Source organism: Hipposideros armiger, unplaced genomic scaffold (assembly GCF_001890085.2).
Source record: "Hipposideros armiger isolate ML-2016 unplaced genomic scaffold, ASM189008v1 scaffold_118, whole genome shotgun sequence".
NCBI lineage: Eukaryota > Metazoa > Chordata > Mammalia > Chiroptera > Hipposideridae > Hipposideros > Hipposideros armiger.
This window is the reverse complement of record NW_017731468.1, coordinates 574,052-592,791: the sequence shown is the minus strand read 5'-3', so window position 1 is coordinate 592,791 and position 18,740 is coordinate 574,052. Positions and strand designations below refer to the sequence as shown.

The window sequence follows — 18,740 nt, the reverse complement described above, 5'->3', positions numbered from 1 at the left end:
CTCTCTCTCTCTCTCTCTCTCTCTCTCTCTCTCTCTGAAACTGGCCTCTCCAGATGCCCCCTCTTGAGATATAAAATCCAACTCGATTAAAATGATCACTCGTCTACTTATGCAACGCTCTGTGCTGGGTGCTGAAGAGGATTCAAAAAGAAAGAAAACAAATTCATAGTTTCAAAGGGCTCAGGATCTCATGGAGAGATAAGGGGCGCCACATGAAGCAGAATGAGCTAAGAGCCAAGAGGAGGAAAAAACCTAAATGCTCGGAGCAGAAACAAGAGAAGAGGTGGGGCCACAAGCATGGTCACATGGAGAAGATGATTTCAGCTGTGTCTTAGAGGAGACTTAGAACGTTTTAAGGTGGATGTAGCAAATAGTAGGTAAACATTCCAAAAGGACTTTCCTGGAGCGGAGCACAAGTCTTAGGTGCGTGAAGGGCAGCTGTGAAAAAGAAGCCTGAAAAAAATAGGATGAAGGCCTTCAATACTAGACGAGGCTGCCTGTTCTTGATGATTTAAGCAAAAGGAAGCCAATGAAAGTCTTTGGCAGGGTGTGCATCAAAACTGTACTTGAGAACACTTAATCTGGCCAGAGGGTGAAGGATGGATTGGCAAGAGGAGAGACTTCAGGCTGGGAGAGCAAACAGGTGGGTGCCTAGTCGAGGCAGAGGGAATGGAAAGGAGGTGATTGCTACGACAGGCTCTGGACTCGAGGTGTAGCGAAGGCTAGACACTCCTGGACAAAACTCCCTCCGGCTGTACGGACTGGGAGGAGCCAAAGCCATAGCCACACCCTCAGGTGACGTATGGCTCTCGGCTGGGACCTCCGATTGGCGACTCCTGCCGCCAGCCCCGGGAGGAGACGGTGCCCTGCCCCCGCCCGATCCCGGCTCGGCTCGGTGTGAGGCGGTCGCGGGCTGAGAGCCCCCAGGAGCCCGGCACCAAGCGCAGCCGGGACCTCGGGCTGGGCCGCCGGGGGCGCGTAGCAGAGGTAGGCGGATGGGAAGGGCCGGAGCTAAAGGACAACCTTAGCGCCTCCGATGCCCGGGGATCCCCGCCCCCTTGAGAGCGCGTGGTCCCGGGGGGCTCGCTGGGTAGAGGTTGGGGGTGGCGGGCGGAGCTGGAGGGCGAGGACCCCGGGGATGGAGCGGGCTGGCGCAGGACTCACCTCCATCCGCAGCCTTCAGACGTTGCCCCCCTCGCCGCCCCCCCAGAACAGGGGTCTCGTCTGGGGGCTTGTGGCTGGCGGTTCCTCGTCCCCTGGTCTCCCGTGACATTTTCTTTGAAAAAAGAAGGGCCTGGGTTTGTGGTGTGGCGCGGGCTCTCAGGGGGACGCACCCGGGAGCCCCGCGTGCCTGGCCGACTGGCCCACGCAGTTAGGGATGCTGTGGCTCGGCCCTGACTTCTTGGGAACCCCACTGTGATATCCGGGCCGAAACTTCTCAAAACTTGAACCATTTTCTGCACCTGGAATTGCAGAATGTCAAAGCGCCCTTAGGTGACCTGCCATGAAACTGCACTGTCCCTGAAGTTTATTAGACCACTTTTTAAAAGACCCAACATTCAAGCCACAGATTTTGATGTGCGAAACGCAGTGGGAAGAGAAGTTGAACCATTTATGCTATAAAAGCTCTAGTGCTGTGCTACCTGCAAGTCACTGCTGTCTTTGTGAAAATGCCAGTCGCAAGCCTGGACGGTACAGCGTTGTGTGCCCCCGAGGAGCTGTGGAGCGAAGAGCATGGCTGTTCTGCACGGTGCCATCGAAGGGCAGGCTTTGTCCATCGGGGCTGGGAGGTGATCGTGAAGTTGCTTAAACAGGGCATGCCTCAGTGTGGTCAAGAAAGACGTCTTTTCTGCTTTAGGATAAAAGAAAAAGTTACCTGGCCAACTTAAGCTGTTCCTTAAGAGGAGAGAATTAAAGGATATGAGTGGCTACCCTGAGCTTCATCAGGGTAAGCCTAAGTCCATGAATTTGTTCTTGTCTTTTTCTTTCCCTTTTGGGATTTGGAAGAGAAACAGGAAGTCAAAGATTGAGAGAAAAGAGCATTCAGTCCACAGTTGTAAACAGTTAATTCTGTGTCAATAAATATTTCCAAAAGCCATGGGGGGGGGCAGGGGCGGGGGGGGGGAGCATGCATTTGGAAAACCAAGACGTTTTCCTGTCTGCTGCAGTGAATGAAGACAGATTGCTTTCACAATCTAGAAATGACATTTATTTAGCAAGTGGTTATAGCTCCCAAAGCGATATAGTTGGGTTTTATAAAATCAGTGGTAATGCAAAAGGATGGTGGCTGTTGTTCAAATTACAATCTTTACTCAAGATGGTGCATTAGCACAACGGTACTTTATAGTAACTGAAGTTACAGAGTGAAATGAAGAAATCAGGTGTCTAGACCTTAGGGTAGACCGCTAGCCAACCAATCTGTGGTTTCTATTTTTTTTAATTATGATCCTATTAATAGGGAATGCAGACATTAAATGCCAATAATATTCTGAAGGTTTCACTCCACTGTAAAATAGGTAATTAGCATAATTGGATATGCTTAACTTAAAATTTATATATTGTGTCATTTTCATAGCAAAGTACTCTTGGAAAGATAGGTCTGTTTTTTGTCGTATTGGAGGTTAACAATTACCTCTAAATTATTTGCATTAATGGTGAAATTCTTGGGATGGATAACCACAGACAATGGATCGTTAAATTTGTAAATGTTAATATACAACCACTTAAACCTTTACTTTTTCTTTACTCATTTGTAAATACTATATGCCCTTTTTTTATGACATATAATTCACAAACCATAAAATTTATCCTCTTAAAGTATACAGTTTAGTGGTTTTTAGTGTATTCACAAGGTTGTGCAACCATTAGCACTAATTCTACAATATTTTCATCACTCCAAAAACAAACGCCAAATGGACTGCCATTGCCTTCTCTTAGCAACCAGTAACCTACTTTCTGTCTCTTGGATTTACCTATTTCATACAACATGTGGCCCTTTTTTTTTAAAGATTTTATTGGGAAATTGGAGGATGGGAACAGCGCTGGGGAATTGGGGGAAGGGGAAAAGACAAGTTGCCGTCGTTTTGTTTTTCAGTCTAGTTGTGGAGGACGTTGCTTCACTGGCCCAAGTTGGTACCATCATTGTGCTCTTCCCCGGCGAGGCAGATCAGCCGCTGGCCTCTGGACGGCCGCTCACAGTGGCTGCTGGCTACACACGGTAGCTTATGACAGCCCACTGTAGCAGGGGACTGCAGCCTACGCCGTTGCCGGGGACCCACGGCAGCCCAGCTCCAGGTCCTGGGCTGCCGTTAACCATCTTAGCTGCAGAGGGCAATTTCACTGGCCTTCATATGTGGGATCCGAACCGGGGCCCTCTGGCATTCCAAGCCAGTTCTTAACCAACGCGCCGCTCGGCCAGCCCAACATGTGGCCTTTTGTTTTGGCTTCTTTCGTTTGGCACTTAGGGTAATGTTTTCAAGGTTCATCCACTGTAGCACATATTAGCACTTTATTCCCTTTTTGTGACTGAATAATATTTCACAGTATGGATATACCGCATTTGGTTATCCAGCCATTTGATGATGGACACTTGGGTTGTTTCCATTTTTTGGCTCGTTGAATAATGCTGCTATGAACATTTGTGTACAAGTTTTGGTGTGGATTTATGTATTCAGTTCTCTTGGGTATATACTTAGCATTGGAGTTGCTGTGTCATATGTAACTTTATGTTAAAACTTTCGAGGAACTGTTAAACTATTTTCCAAAGCAGCCGTACCATTTTTACATTCCTATAGCAATGTGTGAGTTCCAATTTCTCTACATCCTCTTGTTATTACATGCCTTTTTTTTATTATAACCATCCTATTTGATGTGTAGTGGTATGTCACTGTGATTCTGATTTTCATTTTCCCTTATAGCTAATGATGTTAAGCATCATTTCAAGTGCTTATTGGCCATTTGTATATCTTCTTTAGAAAATGTCTATTTAGATCCTTTGCCTACTTTTTAATTGTTTTTGTTGTTGTTGAGTTGTAAGAGTCTTTTACAAGTCCCTTATCAGATGTATGATTTGCAAATATTTCTTCCAATTCTGTGGGTTATCTTTTCACTTTCTTGTTGATGTCCTTTGAAGCATGAAAGTTTTAAATTTTGATTAAGTCCAGTTTATCTGGTTTTTTTTCTTTGATTACTTATGCTTTACACATCATATCTAAGAAACTGTTGCCTATCCAAGGTCACAAAAACTTATGCCTATGTTTTCTTCTAAGAATTTAGAGCTAAGCTCTTATATTTAGGTCTTTGATCCATTTTGAGTTGATGTGTATATATGGTATTAGTTGTGCGAGGGGTCCAAATTCTTTCTTTTGCATATAGATATTCAGTTGTGTAGCACATTTGTTCAAAAGACAATTCTCGTTAAAAGCTCGTTCAAAAGTGTGAGCTCTGAGCAACAGCTGTTTGATTCCCGGCCCGAGCTGAGCTGCCACTGAGCTGCCAACAGGTGGCAGGATGGCTCAGCTAAAAACAAAATAAAACAAACAAAAAGACAATTCTCTCCCCATTGAATGCTGTTGGCACTCTTGTAAAAAACCAATTGATTATAAATGTGTTTTTTGCACTCTTAATTAATTTTATTTCATTGGTTTGTATGTCGGTCTTTATGCCAGTACCACACAGTTTTGATTACTGGATCTTTGTAGTAATTTTTGAAACTGGAACATGTGAGTCCTACAACTTTGCAAAATTGTTTTGGCTATTCTGGGTCCCCTGAATTTCCATATGAACTTTAGGACCAGCTTGTCAATTTATGCAAAAAAAAAATGCAGTTGGAATTTTGATGGGGATTATAGTGAATGTGTATACCCATTTGTAAGTATTGCCATCTTCACAATATAAAGTCTTTCAACCCATGAAGGTGGGATGTCTTGCGTTTGTTTAGGTCTTTAATTTCTTTCAATGATATTTTATAATTTTCAGAGTACAAGTCTTATACTTCTTTTGTTAAATTTATTCCTAAGTATTTAATTCTTTTTGATGCTATTATAAAGGAAATATATTCTTGATTTCATTTTTGGATTTTTCCTGTCTAGTGTATAGAAAAAAATTGATTTTTGCATATTGATCTGGTTTCCTGAAACTGCTGAACTTAAATAGTTGTAATAGTTTTTTTCTGTGGATTTCTTAGAATTTTCTATGTACAAGATCATGACATTTGAAGACAGAGATAACTTTAGTTCTTCCTTTCCAACCTGGATGCTTTCTATTTCACTTTCTTGCCCTGGGTAGAAACTCCAGTACAGTGTTGACTAGAAGTGGCGAGAGTGGACATCCTTGTCTTGTTTCTGATCTTAGGTGGATCAGTCATTTACCACTAAGTATGATGTTAGCTGTGGGCTTTTTGTAGATGCTCTTGTTCAAGCTGAGGAAGCTCTCTTCTATTGCTAATTTGTTGAGTGTTTTTATCATGAAAAGGTGTTGGATTTTGTGGAATGTTTTTCTGCAACCATTGTCTTTTATTCTATTCATATGGTGCATTACACTGATTTTCATTTGTTAAAAAATATATTTGTTATTTTTAAAGCTGTGGAAATTTTACAGAACATAAACAAGTTATTTTATATGTAGCGCAACGAAAAAGACTCTTCTTGTTGCTTAAGATGGAAGAGTATTCCTGTATTTCTTGCAATGATATGCATGGCTCAAGACTTAAGGATGTCCATTTCAGGACTGCTTTTTATTTTTAATATTTTATTCATATTTTCTTGTCCATTCTACAGCTAATGAGGACAGAAATGAAGTAGCAGTAAAACTGAGAAAAAGTGTGTGGCTGACAAACTGTATTACTTACTCCTACATCATTGATCATAAATGCTAATGTGGGTAATGAGAAAGGTCATTAACGGGGATAATATCCTGAGAAAAAACTCAGAAAAAAATGGACTGAAGTTTCTATAAACACAAAGAAATGAAATGAGAACCATTTCACCTCTGTAATTATTAGTTTCCCTTAACTTAGGGCTAGAATTTAGGAGCTTCTGGAGGCTTTGAGATGGTTGGGTTGCCCTTAATAAAGTTGTAGCCTTTGTAGGACAACTTTGCTTATATTTATTTCTAAATTATTGAGTGAAAAACGTAAGCATTAATTTGAAAACTGATTTAAAAGCAAAACAATATGCTAGGAAAATAATCTTTTGTGAGTTTTAAAAACTGGTATAGATTTAGGAAGGGGTTATATTACACTAAATATTTGGAAAATACACTTGGTTAATATGTGAGGGAGACATATTTTTGTAAAACAAAAGAATAGACTAGTACACTAAACTGCAGTTCTGTCCTAGGGTTCTGAGAGTTTTGCTGAGAGTCATATATTACATGACTGGGGCTTGGCTTCTCCAGAGGATCCATTCCTAATGCAAATTTTATCCATTCATAGCAAGACCAATTCAGAAATACATTATAAGCCATTTATTAAATGGCCTGATAAAACATTAACAAATATTTTTTTTTTTAAGATTTTTATTGGGAAATTGGGGGGATGGGAACAGTGCTGGGGAATTGGGGAAAGGGGAACAGACAAGTTGCTGTCTTTTTGTTCTTCAGTCTAGTTGTGGAGGACGTTGCTTCACTGGCCCAAGTTGGCACCATCATTGCGCTCTTCTCTGGCGAGGCAGATCAGTCGCCGGCTTCTGGACGGCCGCTCACTGCGGCTGCTGGCCGCTCACGCTGGCTGCTGGCCACACACGGTAGCCCATGGCAATCCACTGCCACAGGGACTGCAGCCCACGCCGTCGCCGGCGACTCATGGCAGCCCAGCTCCAGGTTGAGCTGTTGTTCAGCATCTTAGCTGTGGAGGGCAGTGTCACTGGCCCTCATATGTGGGATCCGAACCGGAGCCCTCTGGCATCCCAAGCGAGTTCTTAACCATCGCGCCACTCGGCCGGCCCAACATTAACAAATATTTAAAACTACTTTTATGAATCCTGGAGCCAGAAACAATCATGCTTCCAAAATCAAATAATAGTTTTTTACACTTTAGAATTTTAAAACCACTTTACTTGCCTCGTGGCTTCCCCCTTACAGTGCTTCTTTCTGGGATTAATCTCCTCCAAAAGAAAGTTAATGTCATGGAAAACGCTGATTCGAGATTTACTAAATGTAGGTGATTCCAAATTTTACATTTATGTGTTTTCTTTTCTTGCACCAAATAAAAATTATCCAAACCTGTCCAGGGTTGTAATACTTTGCCCAGTTAAATATGCCAAAGGATTTTTGGCTTGAAAGACAGCCTGTATCTGGACAAATTTAGGGTGGTGATAAGTAATATTTATAATATAAATCTAACCCATAATTGTAGCACTGGTATAAAGTTTCTTTAAGTTATTCTACTGTGCTCCCAATTGAATGAAACTGTAATATTTCTGCAAATTTAAGAGAATGGTAAAATTATGAGCTGTAGATTTTTAAAATCTTATCTGATGAGCGGAGCTATTTAAAATAATAACAGTACTCTGTGTTTGTGTGGTACTGTTATACTGTACAAAGTGTTAAAAACAGCAATATTTAATTTGTTCCTCACAACATACCCATGAAGAAGAATGGTTTGTTATTATTGTGTTCTCCTTTTTCTAGATTGGATAAACTGAGACATAGGAAGCTTAGGTTACGTAGAAAGTTTAATTAACACAGTTGGTTGGGCCTCCAACCCTGGCTTACAAAGTTCTTTCTGTGAGCTATCACCAGTTCTGAAATTTATCGTAGAATTCAAAACTTGTAGCTGGATATCATTAGCTGGTGACTAGGATGTATACATTGGATGATTTAATGAATTATCCTGAATGCTAATTGATAATGCCATTTGAATGCTTCCTTTTATAGAATAAATATGGCAGAGCTTTCTGAGTCAGAAGGACCCGTAGACTGGAAAGAACGATGCATTGCTCTGGAGTCCCAGCTCATGAAATTTAGAGTTCAAGCAAGCAAGATAAGAGAGCTGTTAGCAGAGAAGGTAAGCTTTCCTCCCTAACTTTTGTGATTAAAATCAGCTATTTGGGGCCTATTTTATTTATGTTAGATAATCTCAGTAGTTTTGGGGGTAAACATTTAAACAATAATGAATATAATTTAACTTTTTGTCAGGGTTTTGAAGCTCTATTTGGCATACTCTTTTGCCAGTTTTAGAGTGAATTGGACATTAAGACAAAAAACATTTTTTTGAAAATACTAGTGGAATATGTAGGAATTATGTGTATTTGATAAATGTGGAGTTCATTCATTCAATAGAGAAAGGCTATAATTTATTTGATTTTACTAGAAGAGTGTGTGACAGCCTTTTGATCTACTAAATGTTTAGGAAAATCATGTATAAAGTGATTATAGAAGAGCATTCCCTATTGGTAGTAAAACATGTTTATACTGTATTTGAAAGTATGCAATTTAAAAAAATTTGTATTGACTAACTATATGTATCTCTAAACTATCATCTCAGCTAGAATTGAATTTAATATAATTATATGCTTCCTTAATAGCTCTAATCATGTAGTTAAAATTTCACTTATGTCATAGGAATTTTGGGTGTTATATATGTATAAATCAGTAGATAAATTCATTTATTTGTTCATTCCTTCAACAAATATTTATTGAGGGCTGATTATGTGACACAGTGTTATTTTTTTAGTAATTTTTTAATTTTTCAATTACAGTTGACATATATTATATTAGTTTCAGGTATACAACAGGGTGATTAGACACTTATATAACTTATGAAGTGATCACCCCAATAAATCTAGTACCCATCTGACACCATACATACATAGTTATGTTAACATTATTGACTATAATACTTATGCTACACTTTATAACCCTATGACTATTTTGTAACATCTAATTTGTACCTCTTAATCTCTTCCCCTTTTTCACTCTCCTCCTCCATCCCCCTTCCAGCTGGCAACCAACAGAATGTTTTCTGTATCTATGAATTTGTTTTGTTTGTTTGTAGCAGACACTGTTCTTAATTCTACAGTTACATCTGTGAACAAGACAACACATGTTCCTATATCCAGGGAACTTGAATTCTAAACTTCCACTGTTCAGTACCACAGCCATAGCCACAGTGGCTGTTGAGCACTGGAAATAAGGCTAGTTAAAATTGAGATATGTTTCAAATGTAAAATACATACCAGATTTCAAAGATTTAGTATGAAAAAAAAAGTAAAATATCTCAGCAATAATTTTATATTGATTATATGTTGAAATAATTTTCAGATTAGATTAAATAAAAAATACTAAAATTAATTTTACTTATTTCCTTTTACTTTTTAAATGTGGGTACTATTGGGTCGTCGGAAAAGTCGTGATGCATGTTTGCAAGTACTTGTGGGGTTTTTTTTGGAAGTACTAGAGTCATTTGCATCTATGTTATTGCAATGTCATTTGACAGCTGAGAGTTCTAGCTTCATTCTAAAAACAAATTGAGCGATTTGGTTGAGTTTTGGAGATTTTACAACAAGTTGAAGATGGAAGACCAAACTGCATTTTTGCCATATTTTACTGTTTTACTTCCATAAAGGGAAGAACGCATGTCAAGCTGTGAAAAGCTGCATAAAGTTTACGTTGACAATGCTCTACAAGATTGCCAATGCCAACAATGGTTCACGAAATTCCATGCTGGTGATTTTGATCTCAATAACGCTCCTCGATCAGGGAGGCCCACCAAGGTTGATGATGACAAAATAAAGGCATTGATCGAGTCAAACCCACGTTACACAACATGAGAGATTGCAGAAACATTGAACATCCATCATTCAAGTGTTCACAACCACCTGAAGAAGCTGGGATACTTAAGCAAGCTCGATGTTTGGGTTCCGCATGAACTCAAAGAAGTTCATTCGACAGCGTGTATAAAAATCTGCAATACGCTTATTAAACATGAGGAAAACAATCCTTTTTTGAAGCAACTGATAACTGGTAATTAGAAGTGGATTGTTTACAACAATGTGGTGCGCGAAAGGTCTTGGTCCCGACGTGATGATTCGCCTCAAATGACATCGAAAGCAGACATTCATCAGAGGAAGGTTATGCTCTCAGTGTGGTGGGATTTTAAAGGTGTGTTTTTCGAGCTCCTATCAAGGAACCAAACAATCAATTCAAATGTGTACTATTGGCAATTGGACAGTTTGAACGAATCCATCATCCAGAAACGTCCAGAGCTCGTTAATTGTAAAGGAGCCGCGTTCCATCGCAACAACGCGAGACCACACACAAGTTTGATCACCCGTCAAAGATTATTGGAGCGTGGATGGGAAGTGTTGCCACACCCGCCATACTCGCCTGACCTTGTGTCATCAGACTCCCACATGTCTCACTCTCTTCAAAATTCCTTGTGTGGTATACCGTTCAATTCAGATGAGGCTGTAAATCAGCACTTAGTTCAGTTTTTCGCAAATAAAAACAGGTTCTTCTATGAATGACGAATTATGAAGCTCACTGAAAGATGGCAAAAGGTTATCGAACAAAATGGGCAATATATCATTGATTGATCTTTGTTCTTTATATAAATAAATGACCTTTGAAAAACATAGACAAAATACGTCATGACTTTTCCAACAACCCAATAATTAAGCATGTAACTCATATTATATATTTCTATTGGACAGCACTGTCTGGGCGAATGGATAAATGATATTAATGGTCATTCAAAATTGATCAGAAGAACATACAGGTGGTTTCTTAAACTCTAGTCTGCATAATCCTTTTGGGATGGCAGGCTGGTACATGTATTACACCTGTAAAATAGATCATAAATTTTTCCTCCATTGCTAGCTAAGAATCTCTTGGTATAGAAGTATTCTAATAAAATCCAGTAAAACATCATTCAGTTTACACTTTCCTACATATCATCTTAAATTTCATGCTTTAACATCTTTTAGGTGGGAAGATTAAAGTTTTCCTATTCACTTTGGGTCAGAGGGTGACCCAGTAACAGGCTTTGTGGAATAAATCCCCAATATCAATTTGCTTTAATTATCACTATTAGAATTAAAATTATTGCTTCAAAAAAAATTAAAATAAACCAGCTTGAATATCTCCAAATTGGAGAAATTTATCCTAACTCAGAGTTAGTGATTCATGCTTTGTCTTTTGCTCCTCTCTCTACAAAAGTCATTTCCCAGGTTGTACAATGATTTATCTGGTAGTTTCTACAATCCCAACCACCCCCCATACAATGATTTCGTCAAGATTACCAATTGTATCTAGTTGCTAAACCTCATGGACAGTTCTCAGATGTTGCCTTAGACTGACCACAGCCTCTTTCCCCAAATTTTTCTGTTTCCCTGAACTTCTATACTCTCCTGGTTTCTTTATGGACTAAATAGTAGCTATGCCTTTTTGGTTTCCAATATTGACCTTTAAATTCTGAATTTGATGGCAACAATTGATCTTTAGAAGTCTTGTTGCAACAAATTCTCATTTAAAAACTTTTAAGCGTCGTTTTCTCTACAAGTGAAATTGTCAATAGCTTTTTAATTATAAGTTTGTTAGATTTTCATTTTTCTTTTTCTGTGAATGAATATTGAGAGGAATATTATTTCAAAATTGCTGTTTTAGTTGTGGTTTCTTTTATGTCTTTTTTTTTTTTGGTCTTGTATTTTTTATCTGTGACTTAAATCCTTTGACAGACCTAAGAGATGGAATTATTCAGATGTGTTTCATACAGTGGAAAGTGGATAAGTATGCCAAGTTACTCATGCTTTTTCAGTAAATATATTCAACACCAAAATGGGAATAACGTTTTTCACAATATTTTCTTTTATATTCCATTATGAAATATTTTTCTCTGAATTGAAAATTATTTTTGGTACCCACCCATGTTTTAATAAAAAATACCAAGTATTTGTTGATTTATTATGTATAAGCACTTTATAGATATGATTTATTTAATTCTTCTAACGGCCTGTGAAATAATACATTTTATTGTCCCCATTTTACAGATTAGGAAACTGATGCTTACAATGTGCCAAGCAATCTTCTAAGTGCTTTATATAAATTAACTTTTTAATCCTTACAACAACCATATGAGTTAGGTACTAAGATTATCCGTATTTACATAGGAGGAAACTTAGGCACATAAAAGTTATTTAGCTCGCCTGACTTCATGCCAAAAAAGTAAGTGCTGGAGCCAAGACTTGAAACCAGGCATTCTGCTTTTAAGAGCCTCAGTGCTTTGCCATCACCCTATATGGCCTCTCTCATCTAGTTTTATTACCACAGTCCTTGCTTTCTCTGATATACTTACCCACTCATCTATTCTGTCTTCTCCTATTCAGCTGTGCAACATATAAATCCATCTTTGCTTGGAGGCAGATATCTGTGTGTGTGTATGTATGTAGTAATAACTATATAATATTACATGTTTTTCAAAGCAAACCCTATTGCATTGCGTCTATGTGCCAACTTGAGTCAAATATTGCATTCCAGAGGCTAGTCTGTTCCCATCCATAACCTTTGGTTCAGTGTTAGGACCAGTCTGCCCCAAGGCTTTTTGCTAATAATTCTGCAGACCTTCCCCTGAAATGGATGCAGGCCCAAGGCTGAAGATTCTTGAGAGAATACTAATTTGATTATTCAGCTCTTTGCCAGGAATTCTAGCCAACAGTTTTGGTTCTTAGTTCTGTTTTATTGGCACTGGCTAACGGCAGCAAACACTAAGTGCTAACTATGGTTCCTAAGCCTTTAGTACAACCATTAGCTAGTTTAAACCCCAGGGTAACCCTCTGAGATAACTATTATTATCCCCAATCTAAAGATGTTGACATTAAGATGCAGTATTTGAGTAGTATGCCCAATATCACACAGCTAATAATTGCAGAGCTGGCATTAAACCTTAGATCTTTCACACTTTGTGATGCAGCTAAAAGAGTGCCGGCACATACGAGTAACTAATTATTATTTTCCTGTATCTTCCTAAACACACACACTGGTTAAATGTATGAGGACATGACTTAAATGTAATTACCAATTAATAGGCGACATCTTTCTGAGTTTTTTTAGGGAAGATGTGTGAGATGATCTCAGAGTGTTTTCATAATTAAAGGTGGATTTCAATTACATATACCTTATGTTTTTTTTGGAAATGGAGTAGGAGAGAATACATGGGAGTTTTTTGGGTTTTTTTTAAAGAACTATTTTGGACCTTTTTTTTTTTCATCACAATTTCCAAGTAACTAAGAATATTGAAGCTCGTGAAGAAAAAGACCTTATTGAAGTCTTGAGCAAATACTGCTGTAAGTGGTAAAAAATTTAAGGAATGGTGTTGGAAATATCTCTAGTATGCCAAATATAAACTTTTCAGGGAAGCTGAGATTTAAGTAGTTTTTCTAACTTTACAGTATTACTCGTTTTCTGAGTCAGGAAAGGAAAGGAGAGAGTTTCATTTTAAGTATAAGCAAATGTTATTTCCTATGGGCTAGATTTTCAGTCAAATGGAAAGGGTGAAAAATATGAAGAGTTTTCTCCTTTGGGCCATCACCATGCCCACATCACCTAATGCTGCCTTTACCTGATACAGCATTACTGTCTGGGGTTTCCTGCCACTTGACCTTCCTTTTGTGAATATGATTCTCCTGAGGTGGCCTAGAATTCTCTCATAGGAGTGAGGTGTCCTTGGACGGCACAGTATTTGCTTTCATGCAACAATCCAAGTACAACACCACGACTGCCTATTTAAATTACACATCCCCTCAGTCACGCTATGGCCTTACCTAGTATCTCGCAGTGACGACAAAAAATATACATATACTAACACTGAGACTTTGCAGGCTAATTTGTCATTTTTAGGGTTACTGACTGAAGATATTATTTATTGTAACAAAATAAAATGGTGATAGAATCTTTCATGTGTTCTACGGGGAAAAATCAGGAAGAAAGATACTTGGTGGGGAATTGCTGTCCACATCAGCAAGTGTAGTGGTCCTAAAGGTATTCTGTCTCAAGTAGCCCAGTCTGTGAAACAAGTTTGTTTGTACACAGTACTTGGAACATGAAGTATTAAGTGTGGTGGGTGATGTTATGATCCGAGATCAGTGACCAATTTCCTTCGGCCACTTGCTGCTAGGTTCACTCTGGCTACAGAGGGCACTTCTGTAGTGATAAATCAAAATGCCTGGTTTAGAATGTGCTACTTCCTTTTTTTATGGTAAAAATGACCTGTTCATGAAATACTTGTTTTGTCCAAAGCCTGATATGGGGTGGCAGATCATTTCAAGTTTCTTTCAGTGACCTAGTATGGATTGGTTGTGGAGTTGACCCAAGCTTTACCTGATAGCCTACATTATGAAAGTAGAAGCTTACTTTTTATTGTGTATTTCCTGCATTGCTTTTTGTTTTTAGTGTCTTGCACTTATTTTCCAGCTTGAATGATAATAACAACAATTACTCAAAATCAACGTATTGCCTTCCATACTACTCTTACGTTAAAACTGTTTTTAAAGTGTTCTAAACTTGATTGGATATACTTAATGCACATTTACATTTATGCAATGTGAAGTGTTCAGTATTTATGATCTGTAGTATAGATTGTGAAAAATGTAGTGATTGTCTTTTATCAAAGGTTATGCTTGCTTTTCTTTTTTCTTTTGTCTTTGTTTTTTTTCTTTTTTTTAATATGCTTGCTTTTAGTTATTGTTTTGGAAAGAGTTGAAACCTTCATCTATTCATTCATTTGTTCCTTCATTCATTTGTTCAACAAATATTAGATTCCTGTTATGTGGTATTCCTTACCCCTGCCTCAACCATTGTTCTGTAACTAAACAATACACTCAAAATCTGGGGAGAGATCACCTAGCTTATTTCCTATTCAGTGGTAGAATTCTGTCAGAATCTCAAAATCCAAATTTAGCCTCTTTTGGTTATACCCCTATCCCTGTATTTTCTTCTGCAGTAGGTTCCTTGAGAACAATGCAACTTAAAACTACTCCTTTGATGAATGTTAATATGATTTTAAGTTACCAATAAAAGATTCCTAGACTGAAAGAATAGCATCCAAGCGACAGAAATAAAGACAAATGTTAAGAATTTTGTGGTTTCATGTATTTGGGACTGATTTTCAGAAGGTCCTGTATAACTATACATTGTGTGTGGACTTTGTAAACACCAAAGCAGCTGTGGTTCAACTGAAAGAGCGCTAGGAAATCAGAACATGATGACTCAAATCCCAGCCATGTCACTGGCTGGGAGCATAAGGCACACTCGTTCTGAACATCAATTTCCTAATTTTTATAATGGCAATAACAATTTTCGTCTTATGATGTGGCTGTAAAATAATGTATTTGAAAGTTCTTGCATCTTAAACATTAACTCAAGTTTTCAAAAAATTCTCTTCTATTCCCTGATTTCTCTTTCTTTCCTCAGGATACTTTCCTGTTTTTGTTTTTTTGTTCGTTCGTTTGTTTTTTTCAAGTTGCAAGCTTTTCTCAAATGTCCAATGAGCTTTGGTAGCCCATTTATATTTAAGAATGGGACATCTAAAAAGTTGACTGACAATTGTGTATAAATACTCAGTGCTAGTCAACTGTTAATCTCTGTTTTAGGGTGAGTGTTTTGGGAATCAGGATAATGGTGGCCTCGTAAAATGATCTTAGAGCTTTCCCTCCTCATGAATTTTTTGGAATAGCTTGAGAAGGACAGGTGTTAAATCTTGTTTGAATGTTTGGTAAAATTTACTGTGAAGCCATCCAGTCCAGCACTTTTGTTTCGCGGGAGTTTTTTTATTGCTGATTTGATTTAGTTAGTAGTAATTGCTTCAGATTTTCTGGTTCTTCTTGATTCAGTCTTGGGAGATTGTATGTGTTTAGGAATTTATCTGTTTCTTCCAGATTGTCCAATTTGTTGGCATATAATTGTTCGTAATATTTTCTCATAATCCTTTGTATTTCTGTGGTGTCCATTGTCACTTCTCTTTCATTTCCTATTTTATTTATTTTGGTCTTTTCTCTTTTTTTCTTGATGAGTCTTGCTAAAGGTTTAGTAATTTTGTTTATCTTTTCAAAGAACCAGCTCTTGGTTTCATTGATCTTCTGTACTCTTTCTTGGACTACTCTCAGGGTCTGCGGGCCCCAGGTGGGCAGCGGCTGGCCTCTGTATGCTGTGAGACTTTTGCTGAATACCTCCAGGCTCAGCATTAGCACCAAATCAGAATCTACATTAACCTGGAGAACACTCGTCCCACCCTGGTAACTCTGTGAGACCCCGGCATCACCCAGCTCACGTACCACGTGAGGCTCTAACAGTAGCCGAGCCTTAGCAGAGCTGACAGGTGGCAGCAGGCCTCAGGGTGTCTTGGACTTTTTGTGGAGGTACCCCAGGCTCGGTACTGCTGGCAGCCATTCTCAGTTTGCAGTGTGGCCTCTTCCATGCACCTCCAGGTCCAGCATAGGTAGTGACCAACCGCAGATTGCTTTGTAGCTCCTACCTGGTAGAACCCGGCCAATCACAGGCAGTGGCTGACCTGGGCCTGCACCAGAACCCCTCCACGAGGCCCCAGAATCAACATACCTGGAGATCAGCTTCAGACAACAGCAGAGCACACCCAAAGGGTAGTCTCAACAGGCACCAGAGCCCACTGGGGCAAATCCCACTCTGTGGCGTAAGCCCCGTATAGCAACCCATAAGCTGTTGACGTGGCCAAACTGCACAGCCAGTCAGCCTGAGGGTCAATCCCACCTACTGACAGGCCAACAGTAATCAAGGCTCGATTACAGGAGGGCACACACAACCCTTCAGGGGGAAACAGAGGTCTGAGATATCCCTCCTGATCCTCATCTCTGCATGGAGTTTTGAAACTGGCCGGTTCTTCATCTCAGGCCCTCCTACCAGTTTTGATGTAGCCTCTTCTTTATATCCTTAGTTATAAAATTTCTGTTCAGCTAGACTTCAGGTGGTTCTCCAGGTTGATTGTTGTATAATTTAGTTGTAATTTTAATGTGGTCTCGGGAAGAGACAAGCCCAGCATTTATCTACTCCACCATCTTGGATCCTTCTCTTCATTGTGACTTTTTGATCAACAAATCAAGTATGACATTTGAGGTCTTACTATTCTCTTAAATTTAATATATTGTTTTTACTATGTCTTGACCAGTAAATTTTTTTTTTTTTAAGCTGAGCCATCCTGCCACCTGTTGGCAGCTCAGCAGCTGCTCAGCTCGGGCTGGGAATCAAACTGCTGTTGCTCAGAGCTCAAACTCTTGAGCGAGCTCTTAACCAACTGAGCCACTCGGCCAGCCCTTGACCAGTAATTTTTAATTTATAGTCCAATGAAGAAAATTCTACTGATGAATACTTATGTAGTACACATGACATTGTATTAAAAATATAAAACCTCTGGTGTTTTTGTTTGATCAATTTTTTAAGTATGCATTGAAAGAGCCTTTAATGTGATAAGTTATATGTTAATTTATATTCATTGAACTAATTTAAATATTCTTAAAGAATTTGATGACATTGTAAAATTTCTAAATCCCTTTCTAAAGGGAAATACGAGTTTTTATATATATTTTTTATTTTTCCTTACCTTACAGATGCAACAGCTTGAGAGACAAGTTATTGATGCTGAACGTCAAGCAGAAAAAGCTTTTCAACAGGTAGGGTATAATTTTAGTTAAAAATTTCTTTTTTGCCTCTACCAGTATAAACATCGTTTTGCCCAAAACAGCCCTCAAAATAGTCTTCAGCCCTCTTCTATATCTTATCATTTTGACTGCTCATGAGCTAGATCCATAGAGTAAATGGAGAATCTAACTTTATTTTGCCCCTTAACAGATTTTCAAAAGGATAAACATACTTTTGTTACAAAGTCTTATCTCACTTTGAGAAAATCAAACATGACCTTTATGGTAATCCTAACTATAATGAAGTTTTGTATATAAATAATGTTCACAGCAACCTTGTTTATAGTAATAAAGAGTTGGAAGTAATATGAATGTCATCTTATTGGAGAATAAATAAGTGAATAATATCCACTTCATCAAGTATTAAACAACCATTAAAAATAATTACTACTAAGGATATATACTACTGATATGAAACAATACTTAGAGTTATATTAGGAAAAATATATAAAATTTTATACTTATTATGTTAGTAGGTATGGGGGAGAAAAGTAAACCTTTGATAAGTCACTTAACACTTTGTGGGCCTTGCCAACAGCATAATGAGTGCTTTGGATGAGGCCATCAGTTGGTCTAATGTTCCTGAATCCATAGCTTCACATTTTATGAAAAGATCTCTTTCAGATTCAGTCAAGGCAAGAATTTCAAAATTATTATTTGTTCCAACAAGTTCATATTAAATTTCTTATACTTGGTAGTATTTTATTACAGCACTACCAAATTTTGTTTTCACCTAAAAGATTTCATTTCACACAGTAGATTGTTTTAGTGGCCTGACAAATTTCTAAATAAACCCAGTCTAACCTAATCCTTTATTTTCTTAAATTAATAATACTTGAAAAGAAAAACTTAGAGCTGTATCACACCAAATTCCAACCACTGCAAGAGTAGAGAAAATAGTGTAATGAGCCCCCAACAATTCATGGTTTCTTGCATCACGACAATACACCAGTTCACACAGCACTGTCTGTGAGGGAGTTTTTAGCCAGTAAACAAATAACTGTATTAGAACACCCATAAGAAATGAAAGAGGAGACGTGACAACAGACACCACAGAAATTTTGTATAAAAAGTTTTAAG

The 18,740-nt window shown here is 38.3% G+C and overlaps 1 protein-coding gene across 6 annotated transcripts in view; it reads left to right on the top strand.

The window, feature by feature from the left end:
• Positions 1-481: 481 nt before the first annotated feature.
• Positions 482-18,740, top strand: part of PLEKHH2 (pleckstrin homology, MyTH4 and FERM domain containing H2) — a 92,352-nt gene continuing 74,093 nt past the window's right edge. For 4 of the 6 annotated variants that reach the window (XM_019647908.1, XM_019647909.1, XM_019647907.1 and 1 more), the window contains exons 1-3: positions 482-643; positions 7,876-8,005; positions 17,571-17,633. In XM_019647908.1, the coding sequence (XP_019503453.1) occupies positions 600-643; positions 7,876-8,005; positions 17,571-17,633 (237 nt within the window). In that variant the 5' untranslated portion in view covers positions 482-599. Of the gene's footprint in view, positions 644-880; positions 988-1,858; positions 1,949-7,875; positions 8,006-17,570; positions 17,634-18,740 lie in introns of those variants that run through there. The other 2 variants (XM_019647905.1, XM_019647904.1) reach the window with 2 other exon arrangements.